Consider the following 14,488-nt stretch of genomic DNA (forward strand, 5'->3'; position numbering starts at 1 on the left):
GTTATGCACAATCTACAGTTTGATAAAAAAGAATCCTCTGCTGTGTGTTTTGTTTGCCGGAGAGTTGGACGCTGTCTCAGGCCAGACCGAAGCCCTCGGAACATTCCTGGATCGCCAGCAATAACATGTGCCGCAGTTTCTCATAGCTCTCGTACGCTGGCAAGTCCAGCTGATTAAAGCTGTGGGCAGAGAGGACAACAAGCACTGTAACAGCAGACAGACAGACCGAGTCAGACACATAACCCCCCCACCCCCACACACACACACACAGAGGGACACACACACACACACACACACACAGCCAAACAGACAGACACACACACACACACACACAGGGACAGACAGACACACACACACACACACACACAGAGGACAGACAGACACACACACAGAGGGACAGACAGACACACACACAGAGGGGCAGACAGACACACACACACAGACAAACAGACAGACACACACACACACACACAGGGACAGACAGACAGACAGACAGACACACACACACGGGGGCAGACAGACAGACACACACACACACACAGACAAACAGACAGACACACACACACACACACACACAGGGACAGACAGACACAAACACACACACAAACAGAGGGACAGACACACACACACACACACACAGCAGAGGGACAGACACACACACAGACAGAGAGACAGACACACACACACACACACACACAGGGACAGACAGACACAAACACACACACAAACAGAAAGACAGACACACACACAGACAGAGAGACAAGTTGTGAGGCAGGAAACAGAGAGTAGGGATAAAGGGAATGTCCTCCGATCGGTGGGACGTGACAAGTGGTGTTCCCCAGGGGTCTGTACCGGGACCCCAGCTGTTCATCACATAATAACATATAATGTATATAAGTAACTTGGACGAAGGAATAGAAAGTTTTCTGCCCAAGTTTGCGGCCGAGACTAAGCTCAGAGGCTCAGTGAGTTGTGCAGATGGGAGCAGGAAGTCACAAGGGAACGTAAGAGAGATTAAGTGAGTGGACAGAGCTGCGGCAGATGGGGTTCAATGTAGGGAAGTGCGCGGTCATCCACTGTGGACCGAGAAAAGATAAAGCAGAATATTTTCTTCACGGCGAGAAATGAAGAGCTGTGGAGGAGCGGAGATTTGGGCTGAATGGCCTCTCCTCCTGTTCCTATCACACACACTCACACAGACACACACACCACGGACAGACAGAGAGACAGACACACACACACACAGACACTCACCAGGTGTGGGCGGAGGGCAGTCTGTCTGTAGACCTGTCGTCGCGGTGAATCTGGAATTTCTGGATGCCGTTCATTCCCTCGAGGGCAGCAAAACCCTGCAGCGGCACCTTGGAGGTTCCCGTCACAAACTGCAGGAACTTGGCTCTGTCGGCCTGGTCAAAGGACCTCAGCGCTCGCCAGAACCACTGGATCTGAGAGGGAAATGGGGGGAGAGAGAGGTGGGGCAAGAAAGGAGGGGTAAAGGTGGGGTGGGAAAGAGGGGAGGGGGAGAGAGAAGAGAGAGAGAGAAAAGGGGGAGAGTCGGGGGGGGGGGAAGGGGAGAGAGAGAGAGAGATGAGTGTAATAATAATAATAATAATCCCGGCGTTTGACCCATCACCTGATCACGTCTTCGAGACGTCTCAAAGCACTTCACGGGACACACGGTAAAGTGTAGTGACTGTGTGTTTTGTGGGTGAAATGCGGCAGCCAATTGTGCACAGACACAATGGGCCCCTCTCCCCCTTCTTCCCCCTCAATTCCTGTTAGTATGGAGGTGGCTCCTGGATGGAGGTATCTCCTGTATGGAGGTGTATGGAGGTGTCTCCTGAATGGAGGTGTCTCCAGGATGGAGGTGTCTCCAGGATGGAGGTGTCTCCAGGATGGAGGTGTCTCCTGCATGGAGGTGTCTCCTGGATGGAGGTGTATGGAGGTGTCTCCAGGATGGAGGTGTCTCCAGGATGGAGGTGTTTCCAGGATGGAGGTGTCTCCTGGATGGAGGTGTCTCCAGGATGGAGGTGTCTCCAGGATGGAGGTGTCTCCAGGATGGAGGTGTCTCCTGGATGGAGGTGTCTCCTGGATGGAGGTGTCTCCTGGATGGAGGTGTCTCCTGTTAGTTACCTGTATGGAGTTGACCTGATATTTGTGATATTCCGTGTTGCCTTTCAGATCGTCAATGTCGATGGTGGGCAGCCCCGAGATCAGCAGCTCCAGCTCCTGCTCCGTGAAGATCGAGATCAGTCGCTTGGGAATAATCTCGTAGAATCCCTCGAGGAACGCTGCCAGCTGTTTCCTGATGGCTCCTGTCCCCCCACCGCCCAAAATACACATATCAATACACGTCTCTGTCCCAACTCCCCAGGTCCACCATCCACCCCAATTCCTCAACTCTCTCTCCCTCCCCCTCTCCCGCTCACTCCATCCCGACTCCCCCAAGTCTCTATCCCCAGTGCTGGACAGACAAAAGGCTCTCTCTTTCCCTCTCTCTCTCTCGGTGTTAACCCCTTCAGGACCACTTACCCGTCATCTTCATCTGACAAACCAGATGGACGTATTCCTTTTTGTTGTCTTCGTTGACGATTATGTGGGTTCCGTTTGCTTTCAACTCCCGCACCTCGCACACCCCAAACTCCTGAACCTACAACAACAACAACAACACTCCCCATTATAGGCTGTTACAGCGGCTCTCAACGACGGCAACAACAATAATAATCCACGTATTTGACCCGGCGCCTCATCACGTCCTTCAAGCGTCACAGAATATACAGTAAAGTGTAGCGACTGTGTATTTTGCGGGCGAAACATGGCAGCCGAGTGAGCACAGCGACGTCCCACAAACTCACTTGGAGAGATTATTACCCCCAGAAAGCGATCCACCAATCGACTAACAACCAGGGTCCTACTCACTGCTGGTAAACAGGCGTGTGCGTGTGTGTGTGTGTGTGGGGGGGGGGGCTGTCACTGTTAGTTACCTGTATAGAGATGTCCCTAATTAAATACAGTAAACATCAAACTAACCTCTGTGCTGAACGTGAGCTCAGAGCCCAGTGTGACCACACCATTCTCCAACAAGTAAACCAGCCCCTGATAAAAGTGGTAATCCTCACTCTCCATGTCCGTGTATCTACAGAGAGAGAGAGAGAGAGAGAGTGAGTGAGAGAGAGACAGAGAGTGGTAATCCTCACTCTCCATGTCTGTGAGGGGGAGAGAGAGAGAGACAAAGACACACAGTGAGGGCTCTGGGCTGGGCTGTGTGAGTAAATGAGTGAGTGTGTGAGTGTGAGAGGGAGTGAGTGAATGAGAGTGAGAGCGAGCGGGCGGGCGGGCAGGCGAGCGAGTGAGTGAATGAGCGAGCGTGAGTGTGTGACAAGAGTGAGTGAGAGAGTGAGTGAGAGTGAGAGGGAGGGAGGGAGAGACAGAGAGAGAGAGAGAGAGAGAGACCAGGTTTACCTGACGGACTTGCCCAGGATGTGCTTGTAGAAGGAGCGGGTGAAGTAACAGTCGAGGAGACGGTTGTCGTACACGGCTTTGGCTACGATACGACCCACAAACTTGAAGTAGCTGAGGTGGTTGGGGTTGCAGTGAGAACAGGGGTTGATGGTGTATGTGACCCGGTCCCCAGGGGAAGTGCGGAACAGGGCGTACATAGGGTTAAACATCTCCCGAGAGATGATCATGTACCACTCCCTGAGCAAACCTCCAGCGTCCTGACCTTCCTCCCCCTCAAACACTATGTACCTGTGGGGCACGGAGACACGATCAGTAAACTCTGCTCCTCCGCTCACAGCCACACGGGAATATTCCTTGTGTTTAACCGGATGTTTTTACGGGCGGATTGGAGAGAAAAGAGAAGGAGGAGAGAGAGAGAGAGAGAGAGAGAGAGGCGGACGGAGTGAGAGAAGAGAAGAGGGAGCGGGAGAGAGAAAGAGAGAGAGAGGAGAGGAGAGCGAGGGATAGAGAGATAGTGAGAGGAGAAGAGGGATAGAGAGATAGTGAGAGGAGAGGAGAGAGAGATAGAGAGATAGTAAGAGGAGAGAGAGGGAGGGGGGGATAGAGAGCGAGGGAGAGGAGAGGAGAGAGAGGGGGATAGAGAGATAGTGAGAGGAGAGGGGAGAGAGAGGGATAGAGAGATAATGAGAGGAGAGGGGAGAGAGAGGGATAGAGAGATAGTAAGAGGAGAGGAGAGAGAGGGGGGGGGCTAGAGAGCGAGGGAGAGGAGAGGAATAATAATAATAATAATAATAATAATCCTTGCATTTGATATAGCGCTTTTCACGTCGGGAGGACGTCCCAAAGCGCTTCACAGAATAGACTGTAAAGTGAATTGACTGTATATTTGTGGGAGAGGGAGGCAGCTTGAGAGAGCGAGAGAGAGGGGGGAGAGGGAGGGAGTGTGAGGGAGAGAGATGGGGTGAGGGGGTGAGAAGAGCGAGAGCGAGGGGAGGGGAGGGGGAGGGGGAGGGAGTGTGAGGGAGTGAGAGAGGGGAGAGAAGGGAAGGAGACACACAGAGAGAGGGGGGGGGGGGGAGGTTACCTTGGCGAGCTGGATGAGGGTGTCTAACACGTGTCTACAGACCACGGGAGCTGCCTGGGGGTGGATGTGGACGGTGGAGCCACAGCCGGGATGCTTCTCCGAATGCTTCCGCCCTCCCGACCGCTGTATCTGGAAGATGTTGGTGCGACAGCCCAGAGCAGCGTCCATGGACACGGAGAGCCACGACAGCTGGCTGGTGGCTTTGGCCTCCACCTTGTGGAGCAGGTCCAGGGTTTTCTGTTCGTGTAGAGCTAGGGCTCCGGTGCCAGGGGGAGGAGGGGGCGGGGGAGAAGCCAGGCAGCTCTTGACCTTCTTGCCCTTCTCCTCCAGGTGTTTGGGGATCTCGATGCACAGCTCGCTCTCGCTGCTCCGCTGCAGGATGGACAGCAAGCTCTTGATGACCCAGTTGCGGGTCTGGGTGTGATAGCAGAGGTTCCTCAGCACACGGTGAAGGCGGCTGGTGTTCAGCTTCGGCTCGTCCACAAACAGCAGCACCAGCAGACAGGACAGGGCCTCGTGGTCCAACAGCAAGCGTCCGCGGAGGCGCAGGAGGCTGTCCACGTTACTGCTGCTCGAGGCTCTGAGGAGGAACATCTCAAGGTTACACCTCGATCCACACCCCGACTCCCCCCAAGTCTCTACCCATCTCCCTCTTGCCCTGAGGCAAGCTGACACATACTGTGGCTGTGGCTGTGGTGCCTGTGATGTTGTGGCTGTGGCTGTGGTGCCTGTGATGTTGTGGCTGTGGCTGTGGTGCCTGTGATGTTGTGGCTGTGGCTGTGGTGCCTGTGATGTTGTGGCTGTGGCGCCTGTGATGTTGTGGCTGTGGCTGTGGTGCCTGTGATGTTGTGGCTGTGGCTCCTGTGATGTTGTGGCTGTGGCTGTGGTGCCTGTGATGTTGTGGCTGTGGTGCCTGTGATGTTGTGGCTGTGGCTGTGGTGCCTGTGATGTTGTGGCTGTGGTTACGGTACCTGTTATGGCTGCCGCTGCCCCACTGAAAGGCCCCACTTCGCTGCACCGCGAGGCGTGTGTACTGCACTCCTCGGTTTCCTCCCAGCCGTCCAGTGAAACCTGGTTATAAACAAAGTACACGTCAGTGACACGTTACACACCCTCACACACATACACCCCTGCACACACACACACACACAGGTGCATATCAGTGACATGTTACACACACTCACACACACGCACAAACACACTCTCACACACACCCTAATATATACAAACACAGGTACACGCCAGTGACATGTTACGCACCCTCACACACATACACCCATGTGTGCGCGCACGCACACACACACAATATATACACACACAGGTACATATTAGTGAGATGTTGCACACACTCCCCTTCACACACATACACACCCTCACACACCACGACACTCTCACAGACACACAACACACACCATTACACACACACGACACACAAGGGGAGGGAGTGGACAGGTGACTGCAGTGCTCACAGAGCGGAGTTAACTCCTCGTTACCTGTGCTGCGGAGGATGGCAGAGAGGGCAGAGGAGCTGCTGTGACTGAACAGCCTCTCGTGCATGAGCTGCCGCTGCCTGGCCTCCTGCTCTCTCCTCAGGGCCTGGGCCTCGGCAGCAATGTCCGGGGGCATCACAGCCAGGACACTGTCCTCCATGTCCTCCAGCACACTGCGCCTCAGGTCAGAGGGCAAGGTCTGGATAAAAGTCACCGGGTCCATCGGGGTGTCAGGGTTCGCTGTGTGCGCCAGCTCTCGCCGCTGCTGCTCTACTCTCTGCTGGGCAAGGACCTGGGGATAGCACCATTAACATCAACACTAACATCATCATCAACATGATGCGTGTGTGTGTGAGAGGGTGTGTGTGTATGTGAGGGTGTGTGTGGGTGATGATGTGTGAGGGTGTATGTGTGAGAGTGTGTGTGTGTGAGGGTGTGTTAGGGAGGTACGTACCTCCTCCTGGATGGCGGGGGGCAGGGCGGCCAGGAACTCAGGGCTGACCTCGCTGACGGGCTGGGTACCCACCAGAGAAGCAGCAGCAGCAGCAGCGACAGCAGTGGCTACAGTCGCTGCCGTCGCTCTCTCTCTCTCCCGGTCTCGCTCTCTCTCCCGCTCCCTCTCGCGCACTCGGTTCGGAGGCCGGATTCCCAGCTGGTTCTGTAGCACTTCCCTCCGGATATCCTCAGGCAGCGCTGCCAGGAAAGAGGGGTCCACTCCCTCGGGCAGACTGATCCCTGCCGGGAAAACACACACAGGTACAGAGGCTACAACACACACAGGAACAGACAACACATACACACACACACACACACAGGTACAGAGGCTACAACACACACAGGAACAGACAACACATACACACACACACAGGTACAGAGGCTACAACACACACAGACAGGTACAGAGAGAGAGAGAGACACAAACACACAGGAACAGAGACACACAGAAGGAAAGAGACACAGAATCACACACACAGACAGAGAGACAGAGCGAGAGACAGTCTCGGCGCACACACACACACACACACACAAGGCTCCAGGGATCCCACGTACCAGCCAGAGGGTCCTCATCGCTGTTGCTGGTGGAGGGCAGGATGTCGGAGGGGGTGACTGAGCCGGTGCCAGGGGAGGGGTCTCTGGTGCTTGAAGTGTCAGATGGCACAGAAGCTGCGATGCTGTGGGACAAATACACACAGACACGGGGTTAGAACAGCCTCTCACACGCACACACACCACACTCTCTCACACACTCACACTCTCTAACACACACACTCACTCACACACTCTCTCTCACACACACACACACACACGTACACAGATACGGGGTTAGTAACAGCCTCACACACTCACACGGACACGGGGTTAGGACTCCCTGATGGACATCAAGTCCTGGCTGAGGGCAAACTTCCTTCAGTTGAATGTGAGCCAAACTGAGGCCCTCCTGACTGTCTCGCGCCAGCTTCTCCGCACCTCAGGCTCCGGCGGCACCAACCTCCATGGTTGCAACTCACCAGCCAGTCAGGAACCTGGGGGTCTTGTTCGACCCTCAACTGTCTTTTCTTCCCCATATTCAAGCCATGACCCGCTCTGGTGGCCACGGCCTCGCCCCACCCTACCTCTGCCGCCTCCTAACCCCCTACCAACCCGCCCGCTCCCTCCGCTCAGCCGGCTCTGGCTGCTCCACGTCCCCCGACCCCCCACACCCGCCCCACCATTGGCGGGAGAGCCTTCAGCCACTCTGCCCCCAACCTCTGGAACTCCATCCCCCAGTCACTTCGCCTCCTCACTCCTCAGCCTCCTTCCAAGCCCCGCCTCAAGACCTTCCTCTTCAACCATGTCATCGGCCACCCCACTTCCCCTCCCCTCCCCACCCCCTACTCCAGCTCGGCCCCCCAGACCCCCTCCCCCCTCCACCACCCCCCTCTGAGCTGCCCACCTGTGCTCCTCGCTGGGGGTGGCTTCTGTTTGACCCTCGGCCGTGCTGGTCGCGTCCGAGGTCTCATCGGGGTCCTCAGCGCTGACCCCGGCCGGGCCCCCGGCTCCGCCCACACTCCCCACGAGCCCCTCCTCCAACAGCCCAGAGGCGGGGCTACTCGTGTCCATCGGGGACCCCTCCAGCTGGGCACCACCCCTCGTCAACAACTCCGAGCCCTCTACCCGCTCCGGTGACTGGGAGGCTGTGAGGTGGGGGGGGGGGGGCGGGGGAGAGAGGGGAGGGGGGCAAGAGACAAGGGAGAGGGAGAAACGAGAAGTAAATATGTAAACAGCAGTAATTAAAGATTGTGCTTTCGTTGCACACGTTATCAGCTGCCGTCCACAACTGGCCACCGTGTTTGACCACAAAATAGTGTTTCTGTGTCTGTTTGTCTGTGTCTGTCTGTGTGTGTGATCCTGATCCTCGACTTCCAGCGCCTTGGGACGTCCTCCCAACATGAAAGGCACTTTACAAATGTAATGTTGTTGTTGTAAAGGTTTCGCCCTGTCCTGACCCGCCCGGCCGGGAATCGAACCCGGGTCCTCTGGCTTGCGAGGCGAGGGGTCTAACCCCTGAGCTACAGGGACTGTGGGGTGGGAGGGGAGGGGTCTAACCCCTGAGCTACAGGGACTGTGGGGTGAGAGGCGAATGCAGTAACCACTACACTACAGGCTGTGGGAGATGTCAGGTGCCTGGGGTTGGTTTGGGGCTGGGTGGGTGGGCGCTGAGAAGCTGTACCTACCTGTGGTGGGGGCTGGAGACATCTCCATCTGGAGGGTGTCCAGCTCAGGGCTGGGGCTGGGGCTGGGGTGGTCCTGTCCAGCCTCCCTCTCTGCTGGTATTAGCTGGGGCCCCTGGCTCTGTTCGCTGGGGGTGAGCTGGAGCTGGGAGGGTGGGGGGCCGGGCTGGAGGGCTGACAGCGGTTGTTGGGGGGTCTCCAGCGAACCGAGGGGCTGAGGGTCAGAGCCGATGGGACCTTCAGTACAGGGAGGGGCTGTGGGGAAGCTCTCCAACTGGGGGGGCTCCAGCCCGCTGGCTCCTATCACAGGGGGATCCGAGTCTGTAATATAATAAAATAATATCATTTAATAATAATAATCCTGGCATTCGACATGTCTCAAAGCGCTTCACAGGATACACTGTAAAGTGTAGTGACTGTGTTTTGTGGGCGAAACGCAGCAGCCGATGGCGCCCGGCGACGTCCCCACAAACAGCCGTGGGGTTGAAGTGACCAAATTATTATTATTTTTAAAGGGATTATTACCCCCGGAAAGTGATCCCCCAATCGACTGACAAGCGATTCCTACTGACTGCCGGGGACACAGGCGCGTGGGGGGGTGTGTGGGTGTGTGTGTGTCTGTGTGTGTGTCTCTGTGTGTGTGTCTGTGTGTGTGTGTGTCTGTGTGTATCTGTGTGTGTGTGTGTCTGTGTGTGTGTGTGTCTCTGTGTGTATCTGTGTGGGTGTGTATCTGTGTGTGTGTCTGTGTGTCTCTGTGTGTGTGTCTGTGTGTCTCTGTGTGTCTGTCTGTGTGTCTGTGTGTCTCTGTGTGTGTATCTGTGTATATCTGTGTCTGTGTGTGTGTCTGTGTGTGTCTGTGTGTGTGTTTGTCTGTGTGTCTGTGTGTATCTGTCTGTGTGTGTGTGTGTGTGTGTGTGTGTGTCTGTGTGTGTATGTGTGCGTGTGTGCAGTAAGGAAGCTTGTCTAAGGGTCCTCTGGCTTGCGAGGCGAGAGGTCTAACCCCTGAGCTACAGGGTCTCCTTGTTTGTTGGGTCAGGGTATCAAGGGATACGGGGCAAAGGCGGGTAATTGGGCTTAAGGTGCAGACCAGCCGTAGTCTTATAAGAATGGTGGGACAGGCTGGAGGGGCTGATTGGCCTCCTCCTGTTCCTATGTTACTCGGTTCTCACCTGATATCTGCCCGTGTGATCTCATGGCCTCCAGAGCTGCCTCTGCGATGGACGCTGCCATGTTACTGATGGCCTCGTTAGTGGCTGACAGTGCGCTGGAGGTGATACCTGCCGGGGAGAGAGAGCGAGAGAGCGGGAGAGAGAGAGAGAGAGGGGATTAGACAGAGAGGTGGGGGGGAGAAGAGAGAAGGAGAGGGTCGGAGTGAGAGAGGAGAGGGGTGGGAGAGAGAGAGAGAGATCAGAACCAGCTCTGGACAGAATGGGTTTAAAACAAAACCCAACAACCCTCATAAACCTTGTGTCTTGTTTTGCGCCATCATCGACGTCCCCACAAACAACACGACTCCCCCCGGGGGAGATCTTTGAGGTCCACCCTGAACAGGGCACAGACGGGGGAGTGAGTGAATGAGGTTTATTTTAATGTCTCATCCGAAGGACAGCGTCCCCGACGGTAATAACAACCCTTATATTTGACCCAGTGCCTTGTCACGTCGTCGCGACGTCTCAAAGCTGCTCACAGGATCCACTGATTGTCAAGTGTAGTGACTGTGGGTTTCATGGGCAAAACATGGAACAGCCAAACAGTCGTGGATTGAGTGACCAAATTACTATTTTTTCAAGGGATTATTACCCCCGGAAAGTGAGCCCCCAATTGACCAATAAGTGGGTTCCTACTGACTGCCGGTGAACAGAGACGTGCGTGAGTTTGTGTGTGTGTGTGTGTGTGTGAGTGTGTGTGTGTGCGTGTGTGTGGAGTAAGGAAACTTGCCTAAGGTTTTGCCCTGACCCACCTGTCCGGGAATCAAACCTATGTTTTCTCTCTCTCTCTCTCTCCCCCCAGCGCTCTCTCTCTCTCTCCCCCCCAGCGCTCTCTCTCTCTCTCCCCCAGTGCTCTCTCTCTCTCTCTCTCTCTCTCCCCCAGCGCTCTCTCTCTCTCTCTCCCTCCCCAGCGCTGCACTAGAGGGTCAGGCTTGCTACGCAAGCTGGCTGTTGCGGTGCCTGTTGCCGTTGCCTGCCCAGCGAGGAAGGCAGTAGGTTGTACAGTTATCTCCAAACAGGGCAAAAACAAACACCTCGCGGCCCCACAACTACACAACCTACTACCTCAGCCCGCGAGCCAGAGACAGCCACTCACTCCTCACTCCGCAGGGCCGGGCCGGGCTTTGCTTCCAATCCACTGGGCGCATAATCCGGTCTGAGTGTTTCCACGTACTCAAAGCAGATTACAAGTGGTTTAACGTGGGGGGGGTGGGGGGGGCAAAGGGGTCCGGAGTATGTGTGTGTGTGTGTGTGTGTGTGGGGGGTGGGGGGCGTGGGGGGGAGAGAGCGAGAGAGAGAGAGAGAGAGAGAGAGAGAGGGGGGGAGGAAGAGAGAGAGCAGGGAATGGGGTTAGAGGAGACTGCGCCAGTGTGGGGGAATGGGGTTGGAGTAGAGAGAATCAGTGTGTGGGGGGGCGAGCTGCTGGCACGATGGGGGGTGAGACGAAGGGAACGGGGTTAGAGGAGAGAACTCTTGTTGTTGACCCGACGCTGAGACAAACTAAGCTCAGGGTCAGGTAGGTCTGACAGCACTGAGCCAGCGCTGAGAGGTGTGAGGGTTGTGTGTGTGTGAGATGCGTATGTGAAGTGTATGTGTGTGTGAGGTGTCTGTGTGTATGAGGTGTGTGTGTGAGGTGTGTGTGTGAGGTGTGTGTATGAGGTGTGTGTGTGTATGAGGTGTGTGTGTGTATGAGGTGTGTGTGTGTATGAGGTGTGTGTGTGTATGAGGTGTGTGTGCGTGTGTACGAGGTGTGTGTGCGTGTGTACGAGGTGTGTGTGTGTGTAGGGCAGGTTAGGGCGGGTAACGGTTGACACTGTGAGAAAGACAGTACATTGTATAGTTAACTCCAAGATGGGGTGTGACCCACAAACTATACAACCTACTACCTCACCCCACAGCACCCAGTGACACCCACAGCACAGCCGTGAAGTGAGCCAGCGGTTTATCTGTCGGCCAGGATACCGGGAGAGAGACAGAGAGAGAGAGACAGAAACTCCCTTCTCTCCCCCCCAACCCCCACCTAGGACAACGCCGCGAGGGGAGATCTTTAACATCCGCCTGAACAAAGCACGGGGTGGGGGGGATGAGTGAGGCTCAACACCTCTGCCAATGCATCTCTCCCCTTCTTTCTCCCCCTTCCTCTCTCTCTCTCTCTCTCTCCTCCCCCCAGCGCTGAGCTGGATCAATGGCTTAGACTATATGGATTCTGAGTTCTGTGTGCGTGTGTGTGTGTGTGTGTGTGGGGGGGGGGGGGGGGTTCGGTCTCTCGCCCACAACCTTCTGACTTGGGAGACGAGAGAGGGACGAGAGAGAGTGCGAGCGACCGAATGACACACAACAAAGTGCGGTGACGCAGAGAGGCTGTGAGGTGTAGTGACTGTTTGTATAGAGTGCCCAGCGCAGCAGAGAGGGTGAGAGAGAGAGAGAGAGAGAGAGGGGGAGAGAAGGTGCGAGGGAGAGAGAGAGAGAGAGAGAGAGAGAGACCAACCTGCTAGAGACTTGTCACCTTGAACGGTAGTGTTTGCTGCTCTGGTGGAACCTGTGGCCTATTACATCAACAACAATAATATAATAATAATAATAATCCTTGTATTTCACACAGTGACTTATCACCTCTTAAAAGCGTTTCACAGGATACACTGTAATAATCAATAACGATCAATAACAGTAATAATTAATAGCGATAACCAATAACAAACACAGGATACACTGTAAAGTGTGGTGACTGTGTGTTTTGTGGGAGAAACGCAGCAGCCAGCGACGTCCCCACAAACAGCCGCGGGTCGAGTGACCAAATTTATATATTTATTTGTGGTTTTTTTTTAAAAAAAGGGATTAAATTATTACCTCCAGAAAAGTGATCCCCCAATCGACGAGCAAACAGCTTCCTACTGACTGCTGGTAAACAGAGGTGTGTGTGTGTGTGTGTGTGTGTCAGTGTCTGTCTGTCTGTCTGTGTGTGTCAGTGTATGTGTGTGTCAGTGTTTGTGTGTCAGTGTCAGTCTGTGTGCGTCAGTGTTTGTGTGTCAGTGTCAGTCTGTGTGTGAGTCAGTGTGTGTGTGTGTGTGTGTGTGTGTGTGAGAGTCAGTCTGTGTGTGTCAGTGTTTGTGTGTCAGTGTCTGTATCAGTGTCAGTCTGTGTGTGAGTCAGTGTGTGTGTGTGGAGTAAGGAAACTTGCCTAAGGTTTCTCCCTGTCCCGCCTACGAATCGAACCTCGGTTCTCTCTCGCTTGCAAGGTGAGTGCGGTAACCACTGAGCTACAGGACTCAGTGAGTGAGCGAGCGAGCGAGCGAGTGAGAGAGCAAGGGAGAGAGTGAGTGAGTTAGAGAGCAAGTGAGTGAGCGAGTGAGTGAGTTAAAGAGCGAGTGAGTGAGCGAGCGAGCGAGTTAGAGAGTGAGTGAGTTAGAGCGCGAGCTCGTGCACTAATCACGTCACTACAGAACTCACCGTCGTGTTCTGCTCCTTGTTCTCCTTCTCCTCCTTGGCTTTCTCCGCTCTCTTGGCCTCCTCCTCCGCCAGCTGCTTGCGTTTCTTCTCTCTCCTCTCCTCCAGCTCTTCATCTCTCAGAGACTCCAGGTTCTGTATAATGGGCAGCTTCACCACTGAGCTCCCACACAGAGACACAGTCAGAGAGGTACACACACACACACACACACACACACACACTGAGCTCCCACACAGAGACACAGTCAGAGAGGTACACACACACACACACACTGAGCTCCCACACAGCGACACAGTCAGAGAGGTACACACACACACACTGAGCTCCCACACACGAGACACAGTCAAGAGAGGTACACACACACACACACACACAGAGACACAGTCAGAGGTACACACACAAACAGACAGAGTCAAACAGACAGACACACACACAGATAGACAGACAGACAGACAGACAGATATACACACACAGAGCTCCTGTATTTATACAACTCGTTTACAGCGACCATCACATGGGGCAGCATCTCGGAGGGAGTGAGAGAGAGAGAGGGAGCGAGGGAGAGAGGGGGGAATTGATTGCCCCCACATTCGACACTTACCCGCTACACAGTCGTGCATGCTCTCTGCATCCAGCACTTTGCATTCCTCAGTCCAGCGAGTCAGGGCAGTGGGTATACTGGACAATGTGCCTGTAATAATAATAATAATAATAATAATAATCACGGCATTTGACCCGGCACCTTATCACATCGTCGAGACTTCTCAAAGCGCTTCAAAGGGATACGCTGTAAAGTGTAGTGACTGTGCGTTTTGTGGGCGAAACGCGGCACCCAATTGCGCCCAGCGACGGGGGCTGTGGCTTGCGAGGCGAGGGGTCTAACCCCTGAGCTACAGGGGCTGTGGGGTGTGAGGCGAGGGGTCTAACCCCTGAGCTACAGGGGCTGTGGGGTGTGAGGCGAGGGTCTAACCCCTGAGCTACAGGGGCTGTGGGGTGGGAGGTGAGGGGTCTAACCCCTGAGCTACAGGGGCTGTGGGGTGGGAGGTGAGGGGTCTAACCCCTGAGCTACAGGGGCTGTGGGGTGTGAG

General features: G+C 55.0%; 1 protein-coding gene across 1 annotated transcript in view; it reads right to left on the bottom strand.

Annotated features, from left to right (window-relative positions):
• Positions 1–52: 52 nt before the first annotated feature.
• The window catches only part of LOC103173654 (E3 ubiquitin-protein ligase HUWE1-like), a gene marked incomplete at its 5' end in the record, with an annotated part of 32,922 nt that continues 18,486 nt past the window's right edge, over positions 53–14,488 (bottom strand). Inside the window, 16 exon segments of the mRNA XM_042345512.1 lie at positions 53–179; positions 1,255–1,445; positions 2,134–2,315; positions 2,533–2,650; positions 3,031–3,136; positions 3,463–3,750; positions 4,542–5,126; positions 5,518–5,617; positions 6,040–6,328; positions 6,491–6,771; positions 7,087–7,208; positions 7,970–8,210; positions 8,751–9,047; positions 9,917–10,024; positions 10,212–10,290; positions 13,403–13,557. Of these exon segments, the coding sequence (XP_042201446.1) occupies positions 77–179; positions 1,255–1,445; positions 2,134–2,315; positions 2,533–2,650; positions 3,031–3,136; positions 3,463–3,750; positions 4,542–5,126; positions 5,518–5,617; positions 6,040–6,328; positions 6,491–6,771; positions 7,087–7,208; positions 7,970–8,210; positions 8,751–9,047; positions 9,917–10,024; positions 10,212–10,290; positions 13,403–13,557 (3,245 nt within the window).

The sequence above is a fragment of the Callorhinchus milii genome, unplaced genomic scaffold, assembly GCF_018977255.1.
Source record: "Callorhinchus milii isolate IMCB2004 unplaced genomic scaffold, IMCB_Cmil_1.0 Scaffold56, whole genome shotgun sequence".
Classification (NCBI taxonomy): Eukaryota; Metazoa; Chordata; class Chondrichthyes; order Chimaeriformes; family Callorhinchidae; genus Callorhinchus; species Callorhinchus milii.